Raw genomic sequence first — 27,622 nt, forward strand, 5'->3', positions numbered from 1 at the left:
TACTTTCTGTTATAGATTTATTTGATATTTGAATCGAGTCTACAAGTTCAGACCCTCATGTAACGGATTGCTTCATGGTCATCAAAGGCTAGTGTGCATTATTTCTGAGGGTTACATCCGCCGACGTGACGCAGGAAACACAGAGGGACAGACAAATGGACATACTCATTACAGACAAGAGACGCTAAAACGTGCCTTAGTGTCCAAGTGATTGATCTAAGGTGTGTGTGTGGGGGGACCCTTCTGATGCAGGGACCCCGGTGACTGATCTAAAGTGAGGTGGCTTTCAGCAACCGGGCGCTGAGTGGGTTGTGTGCGCCAGGCGCTCGGGGACGGAAACTGGGGAACCAAAACCCGGGGAGCCTGCCCTCCCAGCAGCGACCTCCCCACCCACGGCCCCGCCTCCAAGTGTCTCTTCTTTAAGACCAGGGGGCGACAGGGCGGATGTCAGCAGCCAAGGCTAGTGGTGGCACTAGGCAAAGTCATGACACATGAGGCGAGAAAGCAAGAGTCCGGGCGAGGTAGCTCCTCCTGGCTCTTTAACACTGAGACGAGGGGCGGGGGGGACGGAGCACCGTTCATCTGGGGATTGGCCGACCCGTGTCTCCTCCTCTCTTGGCAGCTCCAGAACGTTCCCTTTGGCCAACGGCCACAGAAGTGAGCGTCTGCCAAGACACACGGAGGAGAGAGAAAACAAGACACCGAAAAACAAAACAAAACAACAAAATTCCCCGTCCGAGGAGAGGAGAGGAACAAACAGAACTCCTGGACCGAGGTCACACCAGACTCGGAAGACTTCCTGCAGCCTGCGCCCCGGGCCGGGCGGGGAAGGAAACACAGTTCAGTGTCTCGCTGCTCTGCTCCAGGGAAGCTGCCATCCTACCCTGAGACCCCAACTCACTGGCCTTCGCTGTCTGTTGTTTTTTTGTTTTTTTTAGTTTTTTTCTTTTTAATACCTAAACCATCCATTTTCAAAGCTTTAAAAAATTTTTTTCTTTTTCTTTTTCTTTTTTACTTAAAAAAAAAAATCTAAAACGGATGAGGCGAGCCCCTGGCCCTTCCACCTGGCCGTCCCCTGGGCCGTACCGCCAGAGCCCAGCCCCCACATCACTGGGGCGACTGTCCGCAGCTCGTTCTCCCTGGGCTGCTCCGCTCAAGTCTCGGTGGGTACCGCCAGGGGCATCGCCAACAAAGTCAACGGGACACTGCCCACCCTTCCTTCAACGCCTCCCCCATCCTAGCTGGACTTTCCTTGGGAATGTAGAAGTCATCTGGAGGGAGGGAGGGGAAGGGGAGAAAAATAAATACCGAGAGCTAAGTAGGTGTCCCTGGGCCTCTGGCGTCAGCTTGGCCTCCCCACAGAGATGGCCTCCAGGGAGGAGGCCCTGATTGTCCAAATACTGCTCTTTAAGTACTTAAGTCTCTGGTCTCCCCACAGGCGCCCGCCCTGGGGGGCCCGAGTCTCAGAAGGAGGAAAGGGGCCAGCCCCTCAGGTACGTCCCGTAGCCACAGCGCAGCCGACTCCAGCCCGGGGGCTCCTGCCCTGGCGCAGCGCTGGCTGGCTGTCCCTGGGCGTTGGGGTCCCTGGGCGCTCAGGCCTGCTCCTTGTCCGCCCTCCACAGCCGCTCCTTCACCTCGGGCGGCAGCGTGCTGAACAGGTCCTCCTCCACCACCAGGCCGCTGCGCTTGAGCAGCGGACACTCGCCCAGCTCCACGGGCAGGCACTCCAGCCGGTTGCCCCGCAGCTCGATCTGGGTCAGGTTGGTCAGCTCGCCCACCCTGGAGGGCAGTGACTGCAGAACGTTGTTGCCCAGGTGCAGGGCCCGCAGCTTCCGGCACTGGAAGAGCTCTGGGGGCAGCGCCTCGATCTGGAAGGGGGCGGAAGCGGAGCGCCGAAGTGAGGGACACGGCACGGACCTGCGGCGCTGGCCGAGGCTTCTCCCCGCTCCCCCGGCCCAAAGCCTGGCTGACACCCCCCTGTACTTGAAGACTCATTCTGTAGTCACCTCTTCCGGGAAGCCTTCCCGGGCCTCCCCGGTAACCCATGGCACGTCTGGCCCGCAGCAGCACTGATCCCTCCGTGGTGAGGCTACTCAGACAGTGGTCACTCCCAGACCATGGGCTCTGAGAGGGCGGGACGGGGGCCTCCTGGCTCCCTGCTGTCGCCCAGCACCCAGTACCTGAAGAAGCGTACCACAGCGGCCGGGCCAGCGACTCTACCAGCAACTCCACGCCCCCTCCACTGTCCAGGCTCCACTTGAGGGTCGTGCCTGATTTAGAACAATTTACGAGGGGCGCCTGGGGGGCTCAGTCGGTTAAGCGTCCGACTTCAGCTCAGGTCATGATCTCACGGTTCGTGGGTTCGAGCCCCGCATCGGGCTCTGTGCTGACAGCTCAGAGCCTGGAGCTGCTTCCGATTCTGTGTCTCCCTCTCTCTCTCTCTCTCTCTCTCTCTCTCTCTCTGCCCCTCCCCCACGTGACTCCCTCTCTCTTTCTCCCTCAAAAATAAAAAACACTAAAAAAAAATGAGAACAATTTATGAAAGAGAGAAGCACCCCGAGAAAACTGCACACCTTGAACCGTTGCTGAGAACTGGAGAGAGCGTCCCAGTCTGGGCAGGGACCCTAGCTGGGTCACTTCCCTGTCCTGGGCCTCAGCCCCCTCGCGTCAAGTCACACCCTGATCATGAGCGCCGGGAGCCCAGTATTGGCTATTCCACTCCTGATTTTGCAAAATTTGAATAATGGGCAACAGCCACGTGCAGCTTCCTGCACACCAGGCTCAATCTGAGCACTAATACTATTTTTTTTAACGTTTGTTTTAGAGAGAGAGAGCACGAGGAGGGGAGCAAGAGAGAAGAGGGGGCAGAGGATCCTTTCCAGGCTCCACGCTGACAGCAGAAAGCCTGACAGGCGGGGGGCTCAAACCCATGAGCCCTGTGAGATCGTGACCTGAGCCGAAGTCAGGTTAACTCATTTAACCTTCAGAAGTACCTGTAAGTACTTCATAAACACTCTGCGTGTTTTACAGATGGGGCAGCATTTCACAACGAGGCCCTGCGGGCGCTAACTTGCTCAGAGGTTCACAGCCGGAACCCGGTTGAGCTGAGACGGGAGCACGTGTGTCCACACCGTCGGTGGCACAAGGAGCGAATGGTGGGGCCCGCGTGGGGACCTGCTGTGTCTCTAGGTACATCGGAAAAGCCCCAGAAGTGCCACCGCCCTCCCCGCCCTTCTGTGAGGAATGGGCTATAAACACGCTTCCTGAGGAGTGAGGGGCAGGGGCCCCCGGCTCGGTCCCCGCGTGAGGATATGGAAAGGCTGTTCAGCGCCCTCTCTGAGGCTGCTCTGTCACCGTCCCCAGTGTCCTGCGGAGGCCTGCAGTGTCCAGGTCTGCGCAGCCAGAAGGGTCAGAAGAGGGTGTTCCCCTGAGGCAGAGCTTGTAACGAGCTCCCGCTGTGCCAAACGCGGCACCCACGGCCAGTGTCACCCTGGGAAAGTCCCCTGCCCTCCCTGGGCCTCAGTTTCCCCCTCTGTATAATGAAAGGGTAGGACCAGAAATGCGTCTCGCCTTCAGTGCTCTGTGGCTGAGGATGTGTGGGCAGACCTGGGCCTCAACCCCGTGGGCTCCTGCTCTCTCCAGCCATTTTTGGAAAAGGACCCTGGTTCTGGGTGCAGAGCTTGGCCTTCCGGGAAGGGAAGGAAAAATCAGTGTGGCCCTGGCGGGGCAGAGGGACAGTGTGGATGTTTTAAAAGAGACTCCTGGGGGCACCTGGGTGGCTCAGTTGGTTAAGCGGCCCATTTCGGCTCAGGTCATGATCTCACAGTTCATGGGTTCGAGCCCCACGTTGGGCTCTGTGCTGACAGCTCAGAGCCTGGAGCCTGTTTAAGATTCTGCCCCTCCCCCACTCACACTCTGTGTCTCTCTCTCTCTCTCAAAACTAAATAAACATTAAAAAATTTAAAAAAGGGGCGCCTGGGTGGCTTAGTTGGTTAAGCGTCCAACTTTCACTTAGGTCATGATCTCGCAGTTCGTGGGTTCGGGCCCAGCGTCGGGCTCTGTGCTGACTGCCAGCTCAGAACCTGGAGCCTGTTTCAGAGCCTGTGACTCCCTCTCTCTCCGACCCTCCCCTGCTCACGCTGTCTCTCTCTCTCTCCTAGAAATAAAATAAAACATTAAAAAAAAATTTTTTTTTAATTTAAAAAAGAGAGAGAGAGAGAGAGAGACCCCTGACCCGGGCCTCTAAAGCCACAGCCACTGTGTGCCCAGCGGTCAGGGATGGGGCCAAGGGGGCTCCCAGGTGAGCAGGGCTGAAGGCGATGGGCATGACGGTCAGAGGGCATGATGGGAAGTGGGCTCTGGCAGGACGGGGGGGCCTGAGCCCCCCCGAGAGTCCGCTCTCCGCCTCGGGGGCCTCTTCTGACGATTCAGACAGTGGGCAGGGCAGCATGAGAGGCCTGGCCCAGCAAGCGGCCCAGTTGGGGTTCATGTGCAGGGCTGTTTCCCTAAAACACCCTGTCCCCAGAGCACCCCTGCCCCTCCCAGGGAACCCTCTCCACGTCCCACAGAGAAAGGGAAGGTCCCTCCAGGGGCTCAGTGCCCCACCACAGCCAGCCCTGTCCTTTGGACCCGTCCTTCTTCCCGAGGCGTCACTTAGCTGCTGAAGGATCGAAGTCCCTTTGCATCACCCCGATCCTGCCCTCTTCGGTGGCCCAGGGACCTCTGTGGCTCCGCGATCAGCACTGAAGTGGCCTCATGTCCGGCCAGTCTTTGAAAGAAAGACAGCCCCTCCCAGAAGCCTCTGGGGCTGCTCCACGGCCCCCCACCCCTGCCAGCAAGCCATTTGGACAAACACAGCCTCTTGCTTCAGCTGTGATCCAGCTCCTGCCTCTGTCCACCCCCGGAACTAGCCGGCCAGAGTCACCAACGGTCCCTTCTAATCCCCTGGACCCGAACCCGTTCTTTTTTTTTTTTTTTTTTTAAATGTTTTATTTATTTCTAGGAGAGAGAGAGACAGCGTGAACAGGGGAGGGTCAGAGAGAGAGGGAGTCACAGACTGAAACAGGCTCCAGGCTCTGAGCTGGCAGTCAGCACAGAGCCCGACGCGGGGCTCGAACCCATGAACCGCGAGATCATGACCTAAGCGAAAGTCGGACGCTTAACCGACTAAGCCACCCAGGCACCCCCCCGAACCCGTTCTTTCACCCCACTGTCCCCTGCGCTGCCAGCCCACTCTCTCCTGCCCCGCCTTCTCTTTCGCTTCCACCCCAAAGGCTTGAGCCAGACTCCCTTCCCCCTCCGTCTCCTTCCTGGTGATCTCGACGAGGACCCCTCTTCACGCAGGAGCCTGGGTGGGCGTCGGGGGGGGTTCCTTGGGCTTCAGGCTGACTCAACATGTACATTCCTTGGATGTCCCAGGGGCCCCCACAGGGGACATACGCTCTCCTCTCTGGAAACCAGCAACTCCCTCCATCCCATTTCAATGGCCCATCTTCCCAGGCAACCAAGGGAGCAACCCGGAGTCACTCAGACCTCTCCCCTCCCCCCCCACTCCCCCCTCCGATCCAGCTCCATCCTACGGATTCTACTGCCAAGGTCTCTCCACCCACAGTCTGTCACCTCCCCCCCCAGTGGCTCTTGACCTGCTCTTGACCCCTCTAGTCTTGTCCCCCAAACCCACAGCCTCTCACTGCAGCAAGAGCAGCCTCTCCTGGTTCTAAGTTAGGTGGTTCCTTCATCCACTCCATCAACAGGTATTTGGCAAACATTTCCTGTGTGCCAAGGCCCATGTCACCAGATGAGGGGAACAGGGACTCTCCTCCCGATCCTGCCTCAGGCTGCTCCTCCCCGATGGACAGAACCTACTGGACTCTCCCTTTCCTTGTCATCTGGCTGACTCCTCCTCGTCCTCAGAGCCAGGTGAGATGTCCCTTCCTCCAGGAAGCCCACCTGGCCTAAATCTGGGTTGAGGCCACTCCTGTGTGTGCCCAGGAGCCTCTAGATGGGAAGCCAGTGGGCCCTGTTTGTCCCTGTGTTCCCAGCCCCTTGTCCCATGCTAGGGGTGCTTGAAAAATTTACCAAATCAATGAGAGAAGAATAAATGGATCTGTGGACGGATGAATACCAGTCCTGCGTGTCCATTCATGAGAGTGTAAACCTGGGAAAAGAGCAGCTAAGGGCTGAGCCGAGTCACCCCCGGGGTGGGGGTGGGGGGGCTCATAAAGGAGGAGGAGAGGTGCTCCAGCTTGAAAGGATGGGCTTGACAGGGATCCTGCCCAAGTGAACTTTTCACGGAGGCCTCTGGCGTTCCAGGGGCGGAGACAGGATGTGATTAAGCGTGTGCTAAACAGGGCAAGCGGAGGGTCTCCTTCCTCGGGACAGCGACAGCGGGCCTGCCTGCCTGTCGCCAGTTCCTTTCCTGAGGGGTGACCTCAGCCAACAGACATGACCTAACAGGCCTGCTGGGGGCAAGGAGAGGGGGTTGGGGGTGGAACTTCGAGCCAGGCTGAGCACCGGCTGCACCCCCATCAGGGGAAGGGCCTGGCAAGTCGCCCCACGCCAACCCCCAGACAAAGGGTGGTGAGACGCCCAATTCCAGGGGCAATCTGGCCCCACACTGTGCCCTGGGGGAGTCGCCCTCCCCAGCGTACTAAAGGAGGGGCTGGGGTCTGTCTGGTGCTGCCCAAATGTGGCTTCTCCCCAGAGGGCCAATTTTGCTGATCAGTGGCCTGTCAGCGAGGCAACCTGGGATCTGGGATCTGACCTTCGCCCTCGTCCACCAGTCATAATTTGGGGGAGGAAGCTAGGATTTGTCACCATCCATGATGTAAGGTTGGTTTGTACTGAGAGAGGCTTAGGGGCGGAGGACAGGGGAGCCCAGACCCTCCAATCTGAGCGACGCTGGAGAAGGGGTGTCCTTTCCCGGGGCAGGGGCTGCCTGAAATGAGGGAGAGTTCCTGCGGGAGCTGCGTGCCCTGCACAGGGTGGGCCGCGGGGGTGGCGCAGGGGTGGAGTCTGAACCAGGTCTCCAGAGTCTGCACCCCTGGCCTTGGGCTCCCACTGCCACCTGCCTCACTGTCAGTCTCCACCCTGAAAGCAGGGACCGGGAATGTGTCACCCTTCTGGCAGGTGCCCAGGAGGGGAGGGCAGGGGGAGGTCCTTCCGGGTGCTAGGGCTTCATTTGCACCACAGAGGCCCAACCACAAAGCCACAGGAGCACCCTGCCCTCCACCCCACCTGCCTGCCTCTGACAAGGGGCCCTTGGGTGGGGGGCTTCCCTGGCCAGGCAAGGGGCTAGCACACAGGGCCACCAAGGACCTCCAGGGCCTCCCCAGGGCGTGGCCTCCCACACTGCTGGCCTGAAATGGCTTGCACAGTTTCCTTTCTAGAAAGGCACATGGAGACAGGCCCAACTCTGCCCTCCACCACCCCCAAAACACAGAGGGGGAAGGGCGTGAGCAGTGCGAAGAGCTGCAGGGACCACCCGGTTTCGCCTCAGTGAGCGCCAGCCACCAGCAGTTTCTGTCCCCAGCGGATCCAGATGGGCCCCTCGGCTCCAAGTGTGATCGAGAGGCAGCTCCGGGCTGGGTCCTGCCTCTCGCAACCCAGCCCTTGGACCTCCTGCCCCCGCACCTCCCAGCCTAGAAGGAACGCGCCCCGGGTTCCCTCTGGGGATAGACCCCGTGTCACCACACCATCCCTTCAGACAGGAGGACTCTGCAACATCCTCTGGCAAAGACGGGCTCTGGAGCCCAGGTCAGCAGGACTGGGCTGGTGTCCGAGTATCTGTATTCCCCGCAAGTCCTCCCCCCTCCACCCACGGGTGGTTCTGGGAACCACGGGAGAGGACCCCCAACCCGGGAGCATCAGGCCATCCTGACCACCCCGAGACACAGAGCCTCCTGAGCACCCCCCAACCCCCCCAGGCCTCCGCCGGTCCACCCGCGGAGCCACGGCCAAGCCACTTACCCGGTTGGCCGTGACCGCCAAGTTCTGGAGGTTCTGCAGGAGGCCGATGTCGGCGGGGAGGAAAGTCAGGTTGTTGTGGCTGAGGTCCAGGTAGCGCAGCTTTCGGCAGTAGAAGAGCTGGGTGGGGATCTTCTCGATCTTGTTGCGGTTCAGATAGAGGCGCTCGAGGTTGGTGAGGTTGCCGATCTGGATGGGGATGTAGGCGATGTGGTTGTACCACAGCTTAAGGCAGGTGAGGCGGTGCAAGTGCTGGAAGCTGATGATCTCCTCGATCGTCTTGAGGTTGTTGTCCTTGAGGTCGATCTCCTGCAGGTTATGGAGGCTGAAAATGGAGTGCGGGATCCGCTCCAGGTCACAGCGGATCAGCTCCAGCTCGGTCAAGTTCACCATCTTCTTGAGGCTGTTGAGGACGATGAGCTTGGTGCCCTCATTGTTGATGGACAGCTTCTGCAGGTGCACGCCCACGTCGGTGACCACCTGCGGCAGCTTGCTGAGGTTGCTCTTGAGCCGCAGCACCTTCAGGCGCTTGAGCTCGCGCAGCCCGTCGATGACGATGTAGCGGTTGTTCTCTGCGCTCAGGTTGCCGGTCAGATGCAGCTCCTCCAGCGTCTTCAGGCTGTAGATCCACAGAGGGATCTCCTTGATGTCCGTGAACTTGATGTGCAGGGCGCGCAGGTTCTCGCGCAGGAAGGCCAGGGCGGGCGCCTCGATCTTGGCCGCCGTGTGGTACAGCCACAGCTCCTTGAGGCCCGTGAGCTGGGCGATGCTGGGCGGGATGGTCACGTCTGGGATCAGCTCCAGCTTCAGCACCTCCAGCTCCACCAGGTCGAACACGGTGTCGGGGATGCCGCTGAGCATGAAGAGGTGCAGCTCCAGCTTGTCCTGCGCATTCTTGGTGAGCCGCTGCCGCAGCTTGTCCAGCGTCCACTCGTTGTTGAGGTTCAGTTGCCGCAGCTTGTTCTCACTGACCTCCGAGAGGAAGACAGCGAAGCGCTTCGAGTAGAGCGGGTCGTACTGGTCGATGAGGTGCAGCATGAAGGCGAAGTCGTTCTTCACATCGGGGATGTCGCTGTAGCTGCTCTCCTCACGGATGGACTCGAACGAGTACTTCTTGAGGGAGCGCCGCAACATCCACCACAGCGTGTACATGCAGATGAGGCCGTAGAAGATGACCAAGCTGATGTAGAAGGACGCCAGGATCTTGAAGAGCGTGGCCAGCGGGTGGGCGCAGCGGTAGGTGCGATAGCCCGTCAGGCTCTCAATGTCCACTGTGCAGTCCACGTCGAACTTGATGTTGTGCACGTAGTAGACAGTGTAGCATATGATGAGGATGAACTTGACCACCTTGATGATGGTCTGCCGCATGTAGAGGCGGTACACGATGTCCCCCTCCTCCACGTGGGTGCGGAACTTCTTGACCTTCTCGAACAGCGCCTTGGCCTGCTCCCCCTCCTTCTTGTCCAGCACGCCTGTCTCTGAGCGGTCCACGATGCCCTGCTCGATCCGGGACTTGGTCCGCTGCAGCATGGGCACGGTAGCCTCCACGTCCTCGCTGACCGTCGACGACTTCTTGTCCATGGAGCCGTTCATCTTGCTGAAGGCCGGCTTGGGGTCGCTCTCTTCCACCACCGTCTCCGACAGGGCCCGGGTGGTCCAAGGCGAGTCGAAGCACTTGAGCAGGATGGACACGAAGTGCTCCAGCTTCGAGCTGGTACGTGGGAACTTGAACCAGAAGTTGCTGCAGGCCAGGAAGATGAGCGTGTGCAGCAGCACCAGGTAGGGGAAGTACTTGGCGAACCAGTGCAGGCGGTTCTCGTAGCACACGGCGTCCACATAGTTGTACTGGTGACGGTCCAGGTCGTACCTGATGCCCGTGGGGCCTGCGCCAGGGGTCGGCAGGACTGTGGAGTTGGGGTAGGGGGGCTCGGGGCCGGGGGCCGCCCAGCCCCGGAAGGAGTCATTGCAGGAGTCCCTGGTGACCCACTTACAAGGCAGGCAGATCATCTTGTCCTGGGTGACCTGCAGCGTGCCCCCGAAGACGGCGATCATCAGCATGACGATGGAGATGTAGTCGGTGAACACGTCCCACCATGGCTTCAGGATCCGGTATGCTGGCTGTGTGTCCGCAAAGTAGCGGAGCTCTGTCACTGGAATCATAGTTCAACCTGCAAGGGACCCATGGGAGGGGGTTACCATAGGGCGGCCCAGCTGCCTGGGGCCCAGGAGACGACGCACCCATTGTCCAAAATCCCACCTTGAGCTGAGCTGGGAGTCACAGCCTTGCCACTCCCGGGGCGGCCCGCCAATCGGCCTCTGTCCAGAACTGTGTGTCACCCCCGGTGGCTGGGAAACCACCACAGGGGAAGGCAGACAGCCTCCCCATTTTACAGACGTGAAGACTAAGCACTGAGGTCAGGACCCACACCGACTGATTGCTAAGGTGGCCTCCCCCTGCATTCTGGCAAGACTATTTGGGAATTCCTGTCCCCGGGCTCCATCCTATTAATGATCAGACCAACCAGAGGGGCTTGTTGAAAACCCAGTTCACTCAGAACCAGTGCCTTGATGCTGCCCCAGGGACCTGAAGACGTTTCCTCCAAGTGTGGTGTGAGAATCCAAATGCAGAAGAGGGGGCTTGATGTGAACTCACTTTTTTTTAAGTTTATTTATTTATTTTTGAGAGAGACAGAGACAGTGTGAGCAGGAGAGGGTCAGAGAGAGAGAGAGAGAGAGAGAGAGAGAATCCCAAGCAGGCTCTGCATTGTCAGCACAGAGCCCAATGTAGGGCTCAAACTCACAAACAGTGAGATCATGACCGAGCTGAAACCAAGAGCTGGATGCTTAACCGACTGAGCCGCCCAGGCGCCCATGAACTCACTTTTGTAAAACAAGTAGGGAAATTTATAAAATTTTATGAGGATGCATGTAATTCTGTCCCTACTGGATCCTGGCGGGGGGGGGGGGGTCTTTCTTACACACACACACAGAGTAGGGGGTGTAGCCGAGCAGAGAGAGGACAAGAAAACAAGACCGACCTCCACCCCCATGCTGGATGGTATCACACGTTATCATCATCATCTCTGGCTGTGTGGATCTACACGTGCATGTATGTAGCAGCGGATTTTCTCCCTGAAGGGTTGAATTCGGCAGGTCTTAGGCAGAGCTTGGAATCTGATTTGTAACACTTGACTTTGGTGACACTACTGATCGGCCAAGTTTGGGGCACACTGCATCAGAAGCCACATTCGGGAAATCCAGCCAGGGACATACAGGGGAGGAGCACAACAAAACAAAGGTGAGAAAGGATTCCTGTCCTTGGGTTGTCCGTGATCACGCTGCTCTTACAACGACTGGTCTGCAAGACTAGCAAAATTTTATTTTATTTTTTACATTTATTTTTGAGAGAGAGAAAGACAGTGTGAGCAGGGGAGGGTCAGAGAGAGAGGGAGACACAGAATCCGAAGCAGGCTCCACACTCTCTCTAAGCTAGCGGTCAGCACAGAGCCCGACGTGGGGCTCGAACCCACAAACCGTGAGATCATGACCTGAGCCAGTCACACGCTTCACCGAGTGAGCCACCCAGGGGCCCCAAAACTAACAAAATTTTAAAAAGTACTCTAAGTTTGGGGCCCCTGGGTGGCTCAGTTGGTGAAGCGCCCGACTTTGGCCCAGGTCATGATCGCACAGTTCATGAGTTCAAGCCCTGAAGGGCTCTTTGCTGTCAGTGCAGAGCCTGCTTCAGACCTTATGTCTCCCTCTACTCATTCTCCGGCATCTCTGTCTCTCAAAAAGTAATAAACATTAAAAAAAATTTTTTTTAAGTACTTTACATTCACCGGAGAACGCTTGGGGGAAATATAAAAAAGCATAAAGGCAAAAAAGAAATCCTTTGAAAGAGCACCACCAGGGTTACCCGCTATTAACTTTTCAATGTGTAATAACCTTTCAGGCTTTTCTGTGTATACTTTTTAAAATAAAATCGTGAATTTTACTTTACTCCTTATTTTCCCAATTGGAATCCAGTTGTTTTTTTTTTTAAGTTTACTTATTTTGAAAAAGAGAGAGAGGGAGAGAGCAGGCTCCATACTGTCAGCGAGGAGCCCAATGTGGGGCTTGAACCCACTAACCGTGAGATCATGACCTGAGCCAAAGTCTGGAGCTCAACTGACTGAGCCACCCAGGTACCCCTAGAATCCAGATTTTAAACCAAGGTTTAAATACCTATATTTTGGGGCATCTGGGTGACTGATCTCACCAAGTGACCTGATCTCACACTTCATGGGTTCGAGCCCCGCGTTGGGCTCTGTGCTGACAGCTCAGAACCTGGAGCCTGCTTTGGATTCTGTGTCTCCCTCTCTCTCTGGCCCTCCCCTGCTCACTCTGTGTCTCTCTCTCACTCACTCTCTCTCAGAAATAAATAAAACATTAAAAAAAAAATACCCGTATTTTGACAAATGGGTCTGTTTCTCTTGGGAGAGGAACCGGGGGGCCCCGACTATGGGACTGGCCGCCGTATTCTGACTGTCGGTGATGTTAATAGTGGCCACGGTAACGACACATAAAACAGGCCCAGTGCGTCCCATCCTGTCTTTCCAGGGCACACTGGGACGGGTGGGAAGGGCAGGAAGCAAGCCAGGGCCCTGAGAAAGAGTCGGGGCCCTCGGGGGGACGTGCGCCAGGCACTGGGCTAGCCCATGCCACGGGATCGGCCTCAGGGAATCCCTTCGATGCCCGCAGGCAGGGCCTATCTTTGGCCTCATTCCACAGACAGGGGGAACCAACCTCAGGGAAGTGAAGTCACCCGCCAAGGTCACTCTACGACTCAGGGCAGAGTGGGGACTGAACCCAGGCCTGTCCCTCCACCTCCCCACCTGGGTCGTCACTGCTATGTGGGCTTGCTGTCAGCGCCACCAAGCCAATAGGATCAAGGGACCACCCCTGGGAGTCCTGCCCTTCCCCCCCCCCCCCCCCCCCCCCCAGTTCCCAGAACTCAGGTCACCACGGGGCCAGCAGACGCCACCACCCGCCCTGGGCCACCACTCCAGCCCAGGGGTCAGCCCTCCTGGTGAGACCAGGATTCAGGCCAGGGTGAGCGGCCACCCCACAGGAAGGCCCGGGCCTCTAATGACCGGCTGGCTCCTGGCACCACCCACACCCCTGGGGAGGGGGCACCCAGGGGAGGGCCCGCTGAATCATGCGGCCAGCCTCCAGCTGAAAGAAACCCGGACGCTCATCCCTCCCTCGCCAGTTTCCCAAGCCCACATCCAGGCAGGCACCCAAGGACTGGGGACGGGAAGGGAGGAGGGGCCGAGCCCCAGGCCTGAGGGCGAGCCTCAGCCTGGCCCCGAGATTCCAGAGAGAGACTGCTGGGCAGGATGCCAGATGCTGGGGGCGGTGCAGTTTATGACCAGGCAGGATGTGGCTGCAAACGCGCAGTTTTGGAGGGGGGTGGGTATGGCCGCCTGGTGGGGCACCCGGGCTCCGGTGGGGAGTGGCCTCTGGGCCCTGCTGTCCCTGGGCTTTGCACATGTCGCTTCCTGACCTCTGAGGTGGGAACTGTTCACGGCTCCGTTTACAGGTGAGGGAACTGGAGGCCGACAGAGGGAGGAAGCAGCCCAGGCCGGTCCAGACTGGTGTGTCGGGCTCTTAGCGCCCCCTACCCCCCGGCCCCCAAGCGCCTGGTCTCAAGCACATCCTAATGTTGCTGCCATCCAGCCCCTGGCTCAGCCTTCTGGGGACAATGAAAGGGACCAAGATGCGTCCACGCCTCAAGGGCCTCTGCCTCCAGTGTAGGCGCATGGGCAGCGGTGGGAGAGACAGATGTCACCTCCCTGCCGAGAAGACCTTCATGGAGGCTCAGGGCGCAGAGCCAGGCAAAACGGTGCAGGCCCAGCCTCATGTGGGTGCCCCTTCTGGCGGGTGGGGGTGACCCTCTAGCTGCACCCAGTTCCGGCCTCACCTCTGCCCCCAGCTCACTGTGGAACTCTGGCCAAGGCTCCGCCCCTCTCTGACGGGGTTCTGGGAGAAGTCTGGAAAGAAGGTGCAGGCCCTGAACCCCAGGGATGCCAAGGAGGGGCAGGCCCCCAAGAGCAAACTGCTAGCCCCCTCCCGAGCAGCTCTTGCTGAGGCTGAGGGGCAAGCCAGTGGCCAACGAGGCTGAGCTGGGATCCGCCGGCTTTGACCTCGCTGCGGGACTTTGGGCCTCAGGATCTGCACAAACACCTCTCAGGGCTGCTGGGAAGAGTCCACAGAATTTACAGTGCTGAGCGCAGAGCGGGGCAGGCAGGCAGTTGGGACACCTAGGTGCTCCATGCAATCCGTGCATCTCCAAAGAGGGCCCAAGAGGCCAGGGCATGAGTGGGCAGGGCAGGGCCCGGGCATGGCGGGGAGGCAGGGCAGCAGTGAGTTTCGGGTGGATGTGGGCAGGGCTGCACATCCTGATAGGGAGGAAGCAGAGGCTCCGAGGCCCTCCCTGCTCCGCCCAACCCCGAGGGCCCCTGGGGAAGGAGACCGATTTCTCCCCCACCCCCACCCCAGGTAGGGATCTCCAGTGCAGGGACCCGCCCCAAGAGCCAGTGACTCAAGAGCACTGAACATGTGCTCCCGTTCCCAGACTGAAGACTCGGGGCCAAGTCCAGAATGAGCACATCGTCCTGGCACCCACTTTATTATTTTTTTTCATTTATTTATTTTTGAGAGACAGAGTGAGCACACAAGCGGGGGCAGAGAGAGAGGGAGACACAGAATCAGAAGCAGGCTCCAGGCTCTGAGCTGTCAGCACAGAGCCCGATGTGAGGCTCAAACTCACGAACCACGAGATCAGGCCTTAAGCCGAAGTCGGACACTCAACCGAGGCACCCAAGCGCCCTATTTTTTTTTAAAGTAAGTTCTATACCCAACGTGGGGCTTGAACTCGTGACCCTGAGATCGTGAGTCATGTTCTACTGACTGAGCCAGCCAGGAGCCCCCCACCCATACACCCATTTCTTTTTTTTCTCAAAATTTTTATTGTGGTAATATACACATAGTATAGAATTTACTGTTTTAACCATTTTTAGGTATATAATTCAGTGGCAGTAAATACACTGCCGTTATTGTACAGCCACCACCACATGGGTCTGCAGAACTCTTCCCTCTTGCTGAACTCAAACTCTGTCCCCATTAGACACTAACTCCCCATTCCCCCCGTCCCCCAGCCCCTGGCAACGGCCATTCTTTCTGTGTCAAAAAAGCTGACCATCCCAGGGACTTCATAAAAGTGGACTTGTAACAAAGTTTGTCTCTTTGTGTCTGCCTTATTCCATTTAATGTGGTGCCCTCAGAGTTCATCCAGGTTTTACCAGGAGTCAGAATTCCTTTCCCTTTTAAGGCCGAATAATATTCCCCATAACCATTTTACAGATAGGGAAACTGAGGCTCAGAGAGAGAAGCCATTTGCTCAACTTCACACTGGCTATAAGTGACTGAGGCCACCTTCAAAACCAGATGTGCAGGGGAGCCCGGACCTGCAGCACCTCCGGGGGGGGCCACTCAGGTGGAGCAGGTCCCTGTGGTCAGGAGGGTGCCACAGGGAGAGGGGCAGATTCAAGGAAGTCGGGATCTCATTTCCGGTTCAGAAAGGTCCCTGCCCAGGACGTTTCCTCCAGGCAGCGTGTTCATCCCCTCCCTGCGCTGAGACCTTCCTCAGTTCGAATGGCCTCCCGGCAGGCAGAGACTCTGTCGCGGATGTGCCCAGGTCTCGTAAAAGGTGGTCGAGGTACCAAGGGGCACGTGATCCCAGGCCCCTGCCTGCCTTGGACGCCTCCTTTCCCCCTGACTGTGGCCCACCCTGAGGGCAGCCAGCGAGGCTTGGCTCTAGAACTGCTGATGCCACCAAACTCTCCCTGGTCCTGGCCGCCCCTGCAGCCGGGAGGGCGGGGCTCGAGTGCAGCCAGGACTCCTGCCCCCTGGGGCACGCAGGGCCCCCCCCCCCCCCCCCGCCCCGCCCCGCCGCCATAAAACGGGAGGTGGGAACAGACTCCTGCCAAGCTCTCAGGACTATCAGAAGTCACAGAAATGGGTTTTCCCAAACCGCCTGTGGATGGCCCGTGGGTCAGGTGGAGAGCAGGCCCCGAGGCACATGATGTGGGCTTAGAGCTGGAGGGACGGCCGGCCAGTCTGGGCTCTCCTGAGTGGCGGGGTGACCCTGGGCAGGCACCTTCACGTCTCTGAGCCCCAGTCTGCCCCCGTCTGTGGGACGGGCCTAACGCACACATGGGCCTGGCCCTCCAGAGCAACCCCGACTTCCATAGTCTGGGGTGACTGAAAAGTGCACAGAATAGGGGCATGAAGGAAGGAACTGGAAGAAGGAAAACCACCAGAGCGCTAGCAGATTTCCGGCAGACACCTATGGGTGGGGCCCGGCCCACAGTGGGCGGGCCTGGGCTGGCGTGGGCGGGGCCTGGAGCCGTGTGGGCGGGACGCGGCTGTGACTGACCTTTTCAATGGAACGAAGCAGCTCTGTATGTAATGCCATTTTGGAAAAAAGCAAGACCCAGAAAAACAAATTAATATAATCTCATTCTGATAAACCCTTGACCCATTGTACCTGCACTAGGAGAGGGGCTCCCTCTCAGAGTGGGAATAAGAAACAGAATGAAAGGAAACTGTAATTTTTTACCAGCGTGCATTATCTTTGAGATTGAAAAAATAGTAGAGTTCAAAAGAAACAGAGCCTTAAAAAAAAAGGGGGGGGGAAGAAGAAAGGAAAAATCAGCCCTTGTATGGGGATCAGGTGCTCTTCTGAAGTTCTGGGAGTGCATTTTGGGGAGTGGGTCAGATCAGGTCAGGTCTTTGCCCCGAGAGATGGACAATTTGGAAAGAATCCTGAATAGAGGACACAGATGAACGGTCTGACCTCGGGCAGCTGACAAAAGACAAAAAAGCAATGTGCCTTGCTGTCCTCTGAGCTCTGGTCTGGCTACTTCTTCCAGAACAGAGGCCTCACGCTGAGCTGGGGCTGTTGCCCTCCTAGAAGTCAGGGGTTAACACCCACCAGTGAGGTGGGAGACCAATGGCCGCACCCAAGTAAAGCTTCAGAGGCAGCGGGCAAGAGGCCGCCCAGGGGCCGGGGGACAAGGAGGCAAGGAGTTCCCCAGGACAGGGGCCCCCCCCCAGACTCATCCGGGGTCCTTATGCAGAGCCCAGAATACAGCAGTGGAGAGAAGACCCGCTGACCTGGGCGGAGCTCAGGAAGGAGGCGGTAGGAGGGAAGATGGCAATTGTCTGGGAAAGAAACTAGGACAAAAGTCAGTTACCGGAATGTTCATCACGGTGTCACTTATGCCCTAGGAAAATTGGAAACAACCCAGATGCCCATTATGGAGTAACTGGTTAAAGACTCATTAAATGATCAGATGATAAAACACTATGAAAGAGCGAAGACTCGTTAGGGCAAGACACCTGACGACTTGATAAGAGGAAAAATGTCAGAAGTATGTTACCTGCAAAGAGTAGGTGACAGAACTGTGATGGAGCAACTCTTCTGTTACAAGATTTATGTAAACAAATAAAACTTACACATACATTTGAACCATCTTGGCAGTGACCTTAGACCTCTGTTTATAATCTTTTCTTCACTCCAAACTTACATCTATTTTCTATTATGCTAATCAGGTAATGAAGTTTTTTTTTTTTTAAGTTTATTTATTCTTTTCAGTAATCTCTACACTGAACATGGGGCTCAAACTCACGACCCGGAGATCAAGAGTCACATGCTCTTCTGACCGCACTGACCAGGAGCCCCAAAAAGATTTTTTAAATTATTTTTTTAAATTTTTTATTGTTTTTTATTTATTTCTGAGAGAGAGAGAGAGAGAGAGAGAGAGAGAGACGGTGTGAGCAGCAGGGAGGGTCAGAGAGAGAGGGAGATACAGAATTGGAAGCAGGCTCCAGGTTCCGAGTTGGCTGTCAGCACAGAGCCCGACGCGGGGCTCGAACCCACGAACCGTGAGATCATGACCTGAGCTGAAGTCGGACGCTTCACCGACTGAGCCACCCAGGTGCCCCCGAAAAGACTTTTTAAAAATCATAATTCTAAAGGCTCAAAAATAGGGAAGACAATTTGGAAGAACAAGGTGAGAGGAGACTGACTACAAAGGTACAGGAATTCAGCCAATGTGGTGTTGATGTAGGGATAGACGGATGGACCGAAGGAACAGAAGGGTGAATCTAGAAACAGACCCTGAAGTGTCTGGAAACAGACATGAGAGTGTTAGCTTTGCATGTCAGGGGGAAAAAATGGGCGTCCATGAATGGAGCTGGTGCTCAGTTACTCACATGAAAAAAAGCACAGCCTCGTCTACTTCCTTATATGAAAATAAATTCCAATAAACCAAAGGCCTCAGGCAGAAGCTCCACGGAGCCCAGCATGGACAGGGCTCAATCCCACGGCCAGAGGATAATGACCCAAGCCACAATCAAGAATCAGACCCTCAACTGACTGGGCCACTTAGGCGCCCCAAAACTTGAAAATGTTTAAAGAAAGGGGTGCCTGGGTGGCTCAGTTGGTTAAATCTCCAACTCTTGGTTTCGGCTCAGGTTATGATCTCATGGTTCATGAGTTTGAGCTGTGCATCAGCTTGGGATGCTACTTGGGATTCTCTCTCTCTGACCCTCCTGTGCTCCCTCAAAATAAATAAGTAAACTTAAAGAAGCAGGCTCCAGGCTCTGAGCTGTCAGCACAGAGGCCGATGTGGGGCTCGAACTCATGAATTGTGAGATCATGACCTGAGTGTAAGTGGGATGCTCAACTGACTGAGCCAGCTAGGTGACCCAAAATAAATAAATAAACTTTAAAAAAAATGAAAGAAAGGTCTAACAGATCAACTTAGGATGGAAAAGGATTTCCTATCACAAAGAGTACAAATCCTTAGAGGAAAAGATGGATATTTTGATCACATGAAGTTAAAATGTATGCATATCAAAGAACATAATAATAAACAGTAAAAAAGAACTCACAGACTTAGAGAAGAGATATTTACAGTGTGTGTAATCCCTACCAAAGGATTACTATCCAGGGCAAATACAGAACTCCTACAAACACAAGAAGGAGACAATCCATTAGAAAAAAAAAAATGGCAAAATACACAAACAGACAATTTTCAAGAAAAAAATGCAAATGGGGAAATTAATGTATGAAATTAATTCCTAACTTCATTACCGGTCAGGGAATGCAAGCAGATGCCACTTCACTCCCCTGCAACTGGCAAAAATGCTGAATACCTAGATGAGGAGTTAGGAAGCACATATCCTACAATCCAGCAACTTCTCTTCTAGTTATAGATCTCAGAGAGTTGTTTGACACACACGTGAGAAGTCACAGACAAGAATGCTCACTGAAGAGTTGCTCCCAACAGCTCCAAATCAGCAGCAATCCATCCATCAACGGGAGAAAGGATAAATCAGTATCATCATACGATGGAATGCTAAAGCCATGAGTTAATGATCTACACCTAACATGTACTAACAAGAACAGACGTCAGAAACAATGCTGAGCATGCGGCGCCTGGGTGGCTTAGTCGGTTGAGTGTCCGACTTTCGCTTAGGTCATGATCTCACGGTTCGTGGGTTCGAGCCCCGCGTCGGGCTCTGCGCTGACAGCCAGCTCAGAGGCTGCACGGAGGCACCTGTGATCTGAGGACCCTCCAGAACGCATACTGCCCCTGCCTGATCCTGACCTGTGCCCAGGGGGCTGCAGAAGCAGGTGGGATGCAGCCAGACCTTTCCCACAGCACAGCAGACGCAGGTGGGGAGGAGCAGGAAGGTCCCTGTGGCAAGGCTGAGGTATCCCTGCCCCTAGGGAGTCCCTATTTTCCCCCCTGGGGCAGGCAGATCTCAGAGAATGCAAAGAGCAAGAGCTTTTGGAGCTGGGAAGACGGGTTCAAAACCAGCTCTCCTCTGAAATCATCCCATGACCGCAGCAAAATTATTAGCCCAAGCCTCTGTTTTTACAGCTTTAAAGAGAGAATAACAGGTGCTTGGGGGCGCCTGGGTGGCTCAGTCTGTTAAGCGACTGACTTTGTCTCAGGTCATGATCTCATGGTTCGTGAGTTCGAGCCCCGTGTCTGGCTCTGTGCTGACAGCTCAGAGCCTGGACCCTGCTTCAGATTCTGTGTCTGCCTTTCTCTCTGCCCCTTCCCATGCTTATGCTCTATCTCTCAACAATAAGTAAATGTTAAAAAAAATTTTTTTTTTAAAGAACAGGGGTACCTGGGTGGCTCAGTCAGTGAAACTTAAGCGTCGGGCTTCAGCTCAGGTCATGATCTCATGGTTTGTGAGTTTGGGGCCCGTGTCCTGTGTCAGGCTCTGCACTGACAATGAGGAGCCTGCTTTGGATTTTCTGTCTCTCTCTCTCTCTCTCTCTGCCCCTCCCCGACTCATTCTCGCATGCACTCACTCATGCACTCTCTCAAAAATAAAATAACTAATAAACTTTTAAATTAAGGGGCGCCTGGGTGGCTCAGTTGGTTAAGTGTCCGACTTCAGCTCAGGTCTGATCTCACGGTTCGTGGGTTCGAGCCCCGCGTCGGGCTCTGTGCTGACAGCTCAGAGCCTGGAGCCTGTTTCAGAGTCTGTGTCTCCCTCTCTCTCTGACCCTCCCCTGCTCACGCTGTCTCTCTCTCTCTCTCCTAGAAATAAATAAAAATATATATATTAAAAAAAAAAAAAGAAAAGAAACAATGCTGAGCCAAAGAACAAGCCACAGAAATAATACGTTACGTGTTAGGCAAGATATTATTTTCTATAATATCTACATCCACGTGTGGTAAAGCTACAAAGACATGCGTGGAGAGCCCCCAAATCAAGATAATAATTTCATCCAGGGGCACCTGGGTGGCTCAGTTTGGCTCGGATCATGATCTCATGGTTCATGAGTTCGAGTCCTGTATCAAGCTCTGTGCTGACAGCTTGGAGCCTGGAGCCTAATTCCGATTCTGTGTCCCCCTTCCCCGCTTGTGCTGTCTCTCTCTCAAAAATAAACATTTAAAAAATTAAAACAAACAAACAAACAAGCACAGAGTTTCAGGCTTGCAAGATGAAAAAAAATCTGGGGCTCAATGCGGGGGGTGGGGGGGGGTGAGGGCCGCAGAACGGTGTAAAGGCGTGAGTGCCACCGAACTTTGCGTTTAAAAGTGGTTAAGAAGATGGTAATTGTCAAGTTATATGTACTTTACCGCAACTTTTAAAAATCAGGGCAAAAGAAGCATGATCCTATTCTTGTTTTTTTAAAAAAACTGTATCACTAACTTATTGCCGTATGCATAGAAAAATCTGGAGAGCGGGCGCCTGGGTGGCTTAGTTGGTTGAGCGTCTGACTTTCACTTAGGTCATGATCTCGCGGTTCGTGGGCTCAAGCCCCGCGTCAGGCTCTGTGCTGACTGCCAGCTCAGGGCCTGGAGCCTATTTCAGAGTCTGTATCTCCCTCTCTCTCCGGCCCTCCCCTGCTCACGCTGTCTCTCTCTCTCTCTCCCTAGAAATAAAAAAAAAAAAAAAAAAAATCTGGAGAGCTATACATAGAGCTATATGTCGTTAAGTCTGAGGGCGGATCAGATTGTAGAGGGTTGTCTATACCATACGCTCTTCTATTACTTAAATTTGGTATTTTTCAGAGCAGGAAAAATACCGGGGAGGAAAAGAAAAACCAAAAGGCCGTCCTCACCGTGCGGTTTCTGAGGACTGTAAATGTTTACGAGAGGTACCTGAAGTACCTGCCGTGTACTATGTTAGGGAAAGGTTAGCCTGCCCCCGCCTACCCCAACCAGGTGACAGACACTCCACGGGGGGCTGTCCTCATTGCAGGGAAGCAGCGCTCCAGGCTGGGTCAGCTCAGACCCTGTGGACAAATGACTTTTCCTCTGAGCCTCAGTTTCCTCAACTGTAAAATGGGAATATTACCGTACCTACGTCAGAGGCTTATCGTGGCTACTTAACAGACCGTACTGTGTGGCCCAGAAGGAGGTGCGCACGACCCACCTGTCACTGCAGGGCTCAGTGGGGGAAGACACCCAGGCGAGGGCCGAGCCGCAAAGAATGGCACCTCCAAGTACAAACCAGACCCCCAGAGCCCTCCAGGACCTGCCCCACCCCCTTCCCGGTCTCACAGACCACACTCAAGAGCCTTGAGCTTCTGGAGCCCACTCCCAGGCTCTGGACCCCCGGGAAGGACGGACGCAGAGCGCTGGCGATGTGCTCTCAGACCCACCCCTAGGGTATCAACCCAAGTGGCCGATTTCCTCCTGATGCTTCTTACAGAGGGGGAAGGGAGTCGGCGAAATGACCCGCCGCCCGCTCCATCCCGGAGGGTGACCACCCGGCCCCGACGTCGCCTGCAGAGACTTGGCGTTCGCGCCCGAGCCCTGGCAGGGCGGCCAGGCCGCGGGTAAACAGGGCACAGAGAGCCTTTTGTTAAAGCCCAAACAGAGATGCTGGGCAGGCTTCCCAGGCGAGAGGGGAGGCGGGAGGCTGGCGCCCCTGCTCGCACCCCGCTTGGGAAGCCTGTCTCTCCCGCGCTCTCCCAGGGAAGGGGGAAGGGCCGTTCCCAAGAGGCCCAAGGAAGACAGTGGGTCAATGGCCCTGTCCCCGGAAGGGCCCCGGGCCTGTGAATCTGCTCCTCGGTCAGCAACCCATGGGCCTCCTCTGGTCCCAGAGCTGGGGGAGGGGGAGGGGGGAGAGGTCCCACCTCGCCATCTGGCGCACACAGCCCCCACCCACTAAAGAGCAGGGCACTGCCCTCCGGGCCCCCACACCCACTTGGGGTGAGTCAGCAGCGGGCCGGGGGCACTGCCCGGCCTGGCACGCAGCCTGCGGAGCGAGGCACACCCTCACTTCCTGGGAAAGGAAGAGGGGAGACGGTTCGGGGCGGGAAGGGGAGGGAACAAGTTTCACTTCCAAACTGCTGGGCTGGGCCTCCCCAAACAGGTCGGTCCTCATGCAGTCTCGTGAGGCTGTGGGCCACCTTACAGGGTGAAGGGTGACAGGTGAGGGACACCCTCCCTGAGCACAGAGAGACAGCAGGCCAGGCTGGAGGCTCCAACCGTACCCTCACCCCACCGGGAGGGCATGAGAGCTCCCGGCCGCGGGCAGGGACTGTGTGCCAGCACCGTGCCTGGCACTTCCTGCGCCTCAGCTCCCAATCTCCATGAAAACCAGTGGGTGACCTTGGGAAAGTCCCCTTTCCTCCCAGGGCTCTGGGTTTCCTCACCTGTAAAGTGGCTCATGAGCTGTGAGCACTGAATGAGGGAGTCCATGGTCGGCTTTTGGCCCGGTGCCTGCCACGTACTAAGGGTTTGTGACATTGGCTGCTGTTATCGTTATGGGAGGCGTCCTCATCGGTCGCTTTACGGGAGAGGGGGTAAGTGACCTGCCTGAGGCCACAGAGCTAGAGGATGGTGGGAAAGATCGCCGCCATCTGACCTTCCATTACGCCAATCTGCCTCAAAGGCCGTAGTGGGGCTCCTGACCCTCCCTGGGCACCCGGGACCCTGGAAATGCTTCCTAAGACAAGACCCCCTTTCCCTGAGGGGCACCTGGAATCACGGCCTCTGCGGGGAACCTGAGCAGAGCATTCTTAGGTGCCGCTGGTGTCTCAGGTGTAGCTTTAAGGAGATTCTGGAAGGGACCCTGCTCTGTAGGGTCTGATGCCAGATGACGGTCCATGGCGGCCACGGGGCCTTAGAGATGGGCCTTGATCTGCTATGAACACCAGCACTGCCTGCCTGGACAGGTTACAAAATAGGGACAGGAGCACCCAAAGGAGGCTGCAGACACATCTTCTGCTGAGGTCCCAGGGGACTGAGACTGAGGCCAAGGTAAGTGCCTGTGGCCCGGCTCTCTGGGCTGGATGGGGGAAGAGGGGGCTGTCCCCAGAGAGCCTAACACGGAGCGCCAGCCGGGAGGTATGAAGTGCGGGACCCCCCTGAGCCCAGCCCTCCCCGCCCCCCACCGCCGGGAAATCTGCCCAACAGCGACTCCCCATCAAAGGCCGTGAGTTTGGCGCAGGTGCCTCTGAGGGTGTCCAGGCGGCACGTGAGAGCTCTGGAATTCTACAGCCGCTTGCACTCCGGTGGAGGCTGCTCCAGGCAGGAGGCTGAACTGCAGCAGCCTATTTAATTTTGAGGTTTTGGGCCCTCAAGAGACAGTAAAACATAGAACTTACTACGAGATGCAGCAGAAACACATCAGGAGAGAAAGCAAGGGATGTTTGTGGCTGGGAGTAAAAGCAGTTCTAGAAACCTCAGTCCTACATATCCTAACGAGGGATGGTTAAACTCCCCTGCCGGCCCCACCCCCCCACCAAGTACTGGGAAGTCACTAGAATCCCTGGGGCTCTGCCTCTATGCCAAGGGGTGTCTGATGGACTCCCCTGCCAGCGGCGGGGGCCAAGGCTGAAGGCACTACCCTGCTCAGCGTCTCCTGGGATGGTCCACAGACTGCCAGCCTCACGACAGCCTGGGAGCCGCCTCAGAATGCAGATTCCGGACACCCCCGCCCCCCCACCTCACACACAAACCCGGTGTGTGGCGGTGGGTCCCCGGGGAAACTGCATTATAAACAAATCCCCCAGGGCAGCTCGGAAGTACCGCCAAGCCTGAGAAGCTGGAGAAAAAGAAAAAAGGAAGGTGGGGTGGAAAGAGCACAGGCTGCAGATTCGAGTCCCAACTTCAGCCTCTGACCCTGTAGAACAAGGAGCCACCTCACAGAGGAGACCCTGGCTGCCGCATGGATGCGGTGACCCGGCATACCGCCCGGTGCTCTGACTGCGGCCACTGGGAACAAGTGGGAGACAGGAAGGCCCCGCTGCTAGAACGAGGGAGGAGGCAGAGAGGCTAATTCCTGGGGCCAAAGTGTCTCCCACGAGAAGGAAAACAGACTGCAGGGAAAGGCCGGGAGGAAGGTCAGCTCAGGGAGCCTGAGGTCAGGGTCAGCTCATTCCCAGCTCGACCCTGCCAGACCACAAAACCCGGCCGCCAGGCCTGAGCTCCCTCCTGCCCCAACTGAGCATCTTCAGACCCAGGTCACAGGGCAGCCCCTCTGCCCTCTCCTCGCCTGCCCACCCTCCAGGATAAAACCTGAAAGGAGAAGGGCGCCTGGCTGCCCACGTGAAGCATGTGACTCTTGATCTCGGGGTTGTGAGTTCCAGTTGGGTGTAGAGTTTACTTCAAAACAGAATCTTTTTAAATTTTTTTTTTTTAATGTTTTATTTATTTCCAGGAGAGAGAGAGAGAGAGACAGCGTGAGCAGGGGAGGGTCAGAGAGAGAGGGAGTCACAGACTGAAACAGGCTCCAGGCTCTGAGCTGGCAGTCAGCACAGAGCCCGACGCGGGGCTCGAACCCATGGACCGCGAGATCATGACCTAAGCGAAAGTCGGACGCTTAACCGACTAAGCCACCCAGGCGCCCCCAAAACAGAATCTTAAAAAAAAAAAAAAAAAAAACTTTTTTAATATTTATTTTTGTGAGAGAGCGCGAGCGCAAGTAGGGGAGGGGCAGAGAGAGAGGGAGACACAGGATTGGAACCCGGCTCCAGGCTCTGAGCTGTCAGCACAGAGCCCCACATGGGGCTCGAACTCACGGACTGCGAGATCATGACCTGAGCCGAAAGTTGGATGCTTAACCGACTGAGCCACCCAGGTGCCCCAAAAGTAAAATCTTTTAAAAAAAAAAAAAAAACCACAACAGGAGCATTCCAAAGAGACCAACACTTCCCCCTAGGAATTGCCAGGGTCAGTGGCCAGACTTAGGCAACATAGCAATTCGTGCATGTCCCTCCCAACCCCCCAACCCGGCCCCTGCCCTAAGCAGACGGCGGAGGCCGAAACCTCTCAGGCCGGCCCAGGCCATTCCCTCCAGGCTGTCCCTGGCACGGAGGAGGATTTCTGATCTCAGATAAGTAGGACCTGCTGCTTCCTACTCATCCCTGGCCAGAAGGACTTCGGCTCAGGCTTCCCTTCTCTCCAGGAGCCAGAGTTCCTCAAAACCCACAGGAAACTCCTACAGGGCAGGGCTGAGGGTTGCTGACCTTGTCCCAGGAAACAGGAGAGTCAACAAAATCACACACCAAGTATTTCCTACCCGCCTCGGCGCCGCTGTCAATGCTCTAACAGCTTGGAGCCCCAGGAAGGTGAAGACAGGGGCAGTGAGGGGGGGACCTCACACACAGATACACCCCTGCCTGGGAAAGAGGTCCTGCGGGAGGCAGGAAATGAAACAAGAGCAAAGCTGTGAACCAGCAGCCCTAACAAGACTCATGCGAAAAATAAGCAAATAGTAATACTACACGTGGAATGATACCCTCCTCCCCATTCATATCTCTGGAGACGGGACAGCGGGGGACTTGCGCTTTTCATGACATCAAAATCAAAACATCGTAAGAACATATAATGAACACGCAGCTTTGCTGATAAAAAAAAAAAAAAAAAAAAAGATTACTATTTCTTTGAAAATCCAGGCTGGGGAGGGCCAGGCCCTCCTTAATGCAAAGCTGAGGGGACAGGTGGATGCAGGGAGGCCTCAGGCGCGGAATTTAAAGGACCCTGGCCCGGGATTCCAGGATCCGGCTCCAGCCCCACATCCCTGCCTTCCTTCCTCAACTCTTGGGCAAGTTGCATCCTCTCTTTGAGCTTCAGTTTCCACATCTATAAACGAGGGATGAAGGTCAGTGCCCGAGTTTCCTCAAATGATCAGAGGCAGTCACTGACCAGGGTGGGTTTTACAAATGATACAGCAGTCTATCCACATACCCGCTAAGGTTACGGAACACGCTCTGTTAAGCGCCTTCCCTATATCGACATACTTAATGCAAGATAAGGTACTAAAATTATCACCTTTTTATGGCTAAGTAAACTGAGGCTCAGAGAGGTACAGCAGCTGGCCCGCAGTCACTCACCAAATATGTGACAGCTAGGACGCAAAACCCACATCTGACTATGAAGTCTGGGTCCCAAACCGGCTCACTCTCCCACCTTGGGGAACTGTTTTCCAGAGTGTGGGCCAAAGGAACCCCAGTCCCCAAAGATGCCCATGGATCCAATAAGCGTGGCGACACACGACCTGCCAGCCCCCCTCTCAGAGACTCATCGGGCACCCTCCAAGGTAGTCAAGGCTGAGAAGCCCCACAGCAAGGTCAAGGTGTTTCCCAGGGTTATCGAACCACTGTGATCACAGGCGCCGGCGTTGCACGGAACACACCTTGGGAAAGGTGGTCACAGGACAGTCTGGTTAACAAGTCAGAGCGACAAGATCTGGGCTGGGGGAGGAAAAAACACAGAGGTTCGCAAGAAAACCTAACGTTGGCGTTTGAAGTGCAGCTACCACATGCTCCTCAGCTGGACGCTGAGGCAGGAGAAGGAAGAAGAATTCTGTCTCCTGCCACCTTTCCCCTAGATGCCCTGGGCCTGCAGTAAAAGAGTGAAGGACCGCAGAGATGTAAATACTGCCCTTTGGCCCCGCGGCCGGGGCAGGCCCCTGACTGGAGGCTGGCCTGGAGCAGGGAGGGGCCCAGTCCTTACCCCGCGCACGGCTCTGCTATCTGCGTGCTGGCTGTCGGTGCTGAGGCTGGCCCGCGTCCGTCTGGGCAGGGTCCTGGCATTCCTCTCGTTCCATGGAGGCTGCCTCC

At 56.0% G+C, this 27,622-nt stretch overlaps 1 protein-coding gene across 1 annotated transcript; it reads right to left on the reverse strand.

Moving 5' to 3' along the window:
• On the reverse strand, nt 1-27,622 carry LRRC8A (leucine rich repeat containing 8 VRAC subunit A). The gene is made up of 3 exons (XM_039229647.1): nt 27,516-27,622; nt 7,969-10,133; nt 1-1,868 (listed from the first exon to the last, which is right to left on the reverse strand). The coding sequence occupies exons 2-3, from the start codon at nt 10,123-10,125 to the stop codon at nt 1,593-1,595; spliced, it is 2,433 nt and encodes an 810-aa protein (XP_039085578.1). The 5' UTR covers nt 10,126-10,133; nt 27,516-27,622; the 3' UTR covers nt 1-1,592.

This window comes from Hyaena hyaena, unplaced genomic scaffold, assembly GCF_003009895.1.
Source record: "Hyaena hyaena isolate Hyena2069 unplaced genomic scaffold, ASM300989v1 scaffold_38, whole genome shotgun sequence".
NCBI lineage: Eukaryota > Metazoa > Chordata > Mammalia > Carnivora > Hyaenidae > Hyaena > Hyaena hyaena.

Excerpts from the sequence above, each read along its gene's own strand:
- LRRC8A (XM_039229647.1), bottom strand. The coding sequence starts at position 10,125 with ATGATTCCAGTGACAGAGCTCCGCTACTTTGCGGACACACAGCCAGCA. Across the intron at positions 1,869-7,968 it reads TGGCGGTCACGGCCAACCGG|ATCGAGGCGCTGCCCCCAGA; the intron begins GTAAGTGGCTTG and ends GCCCCCTTCCAG.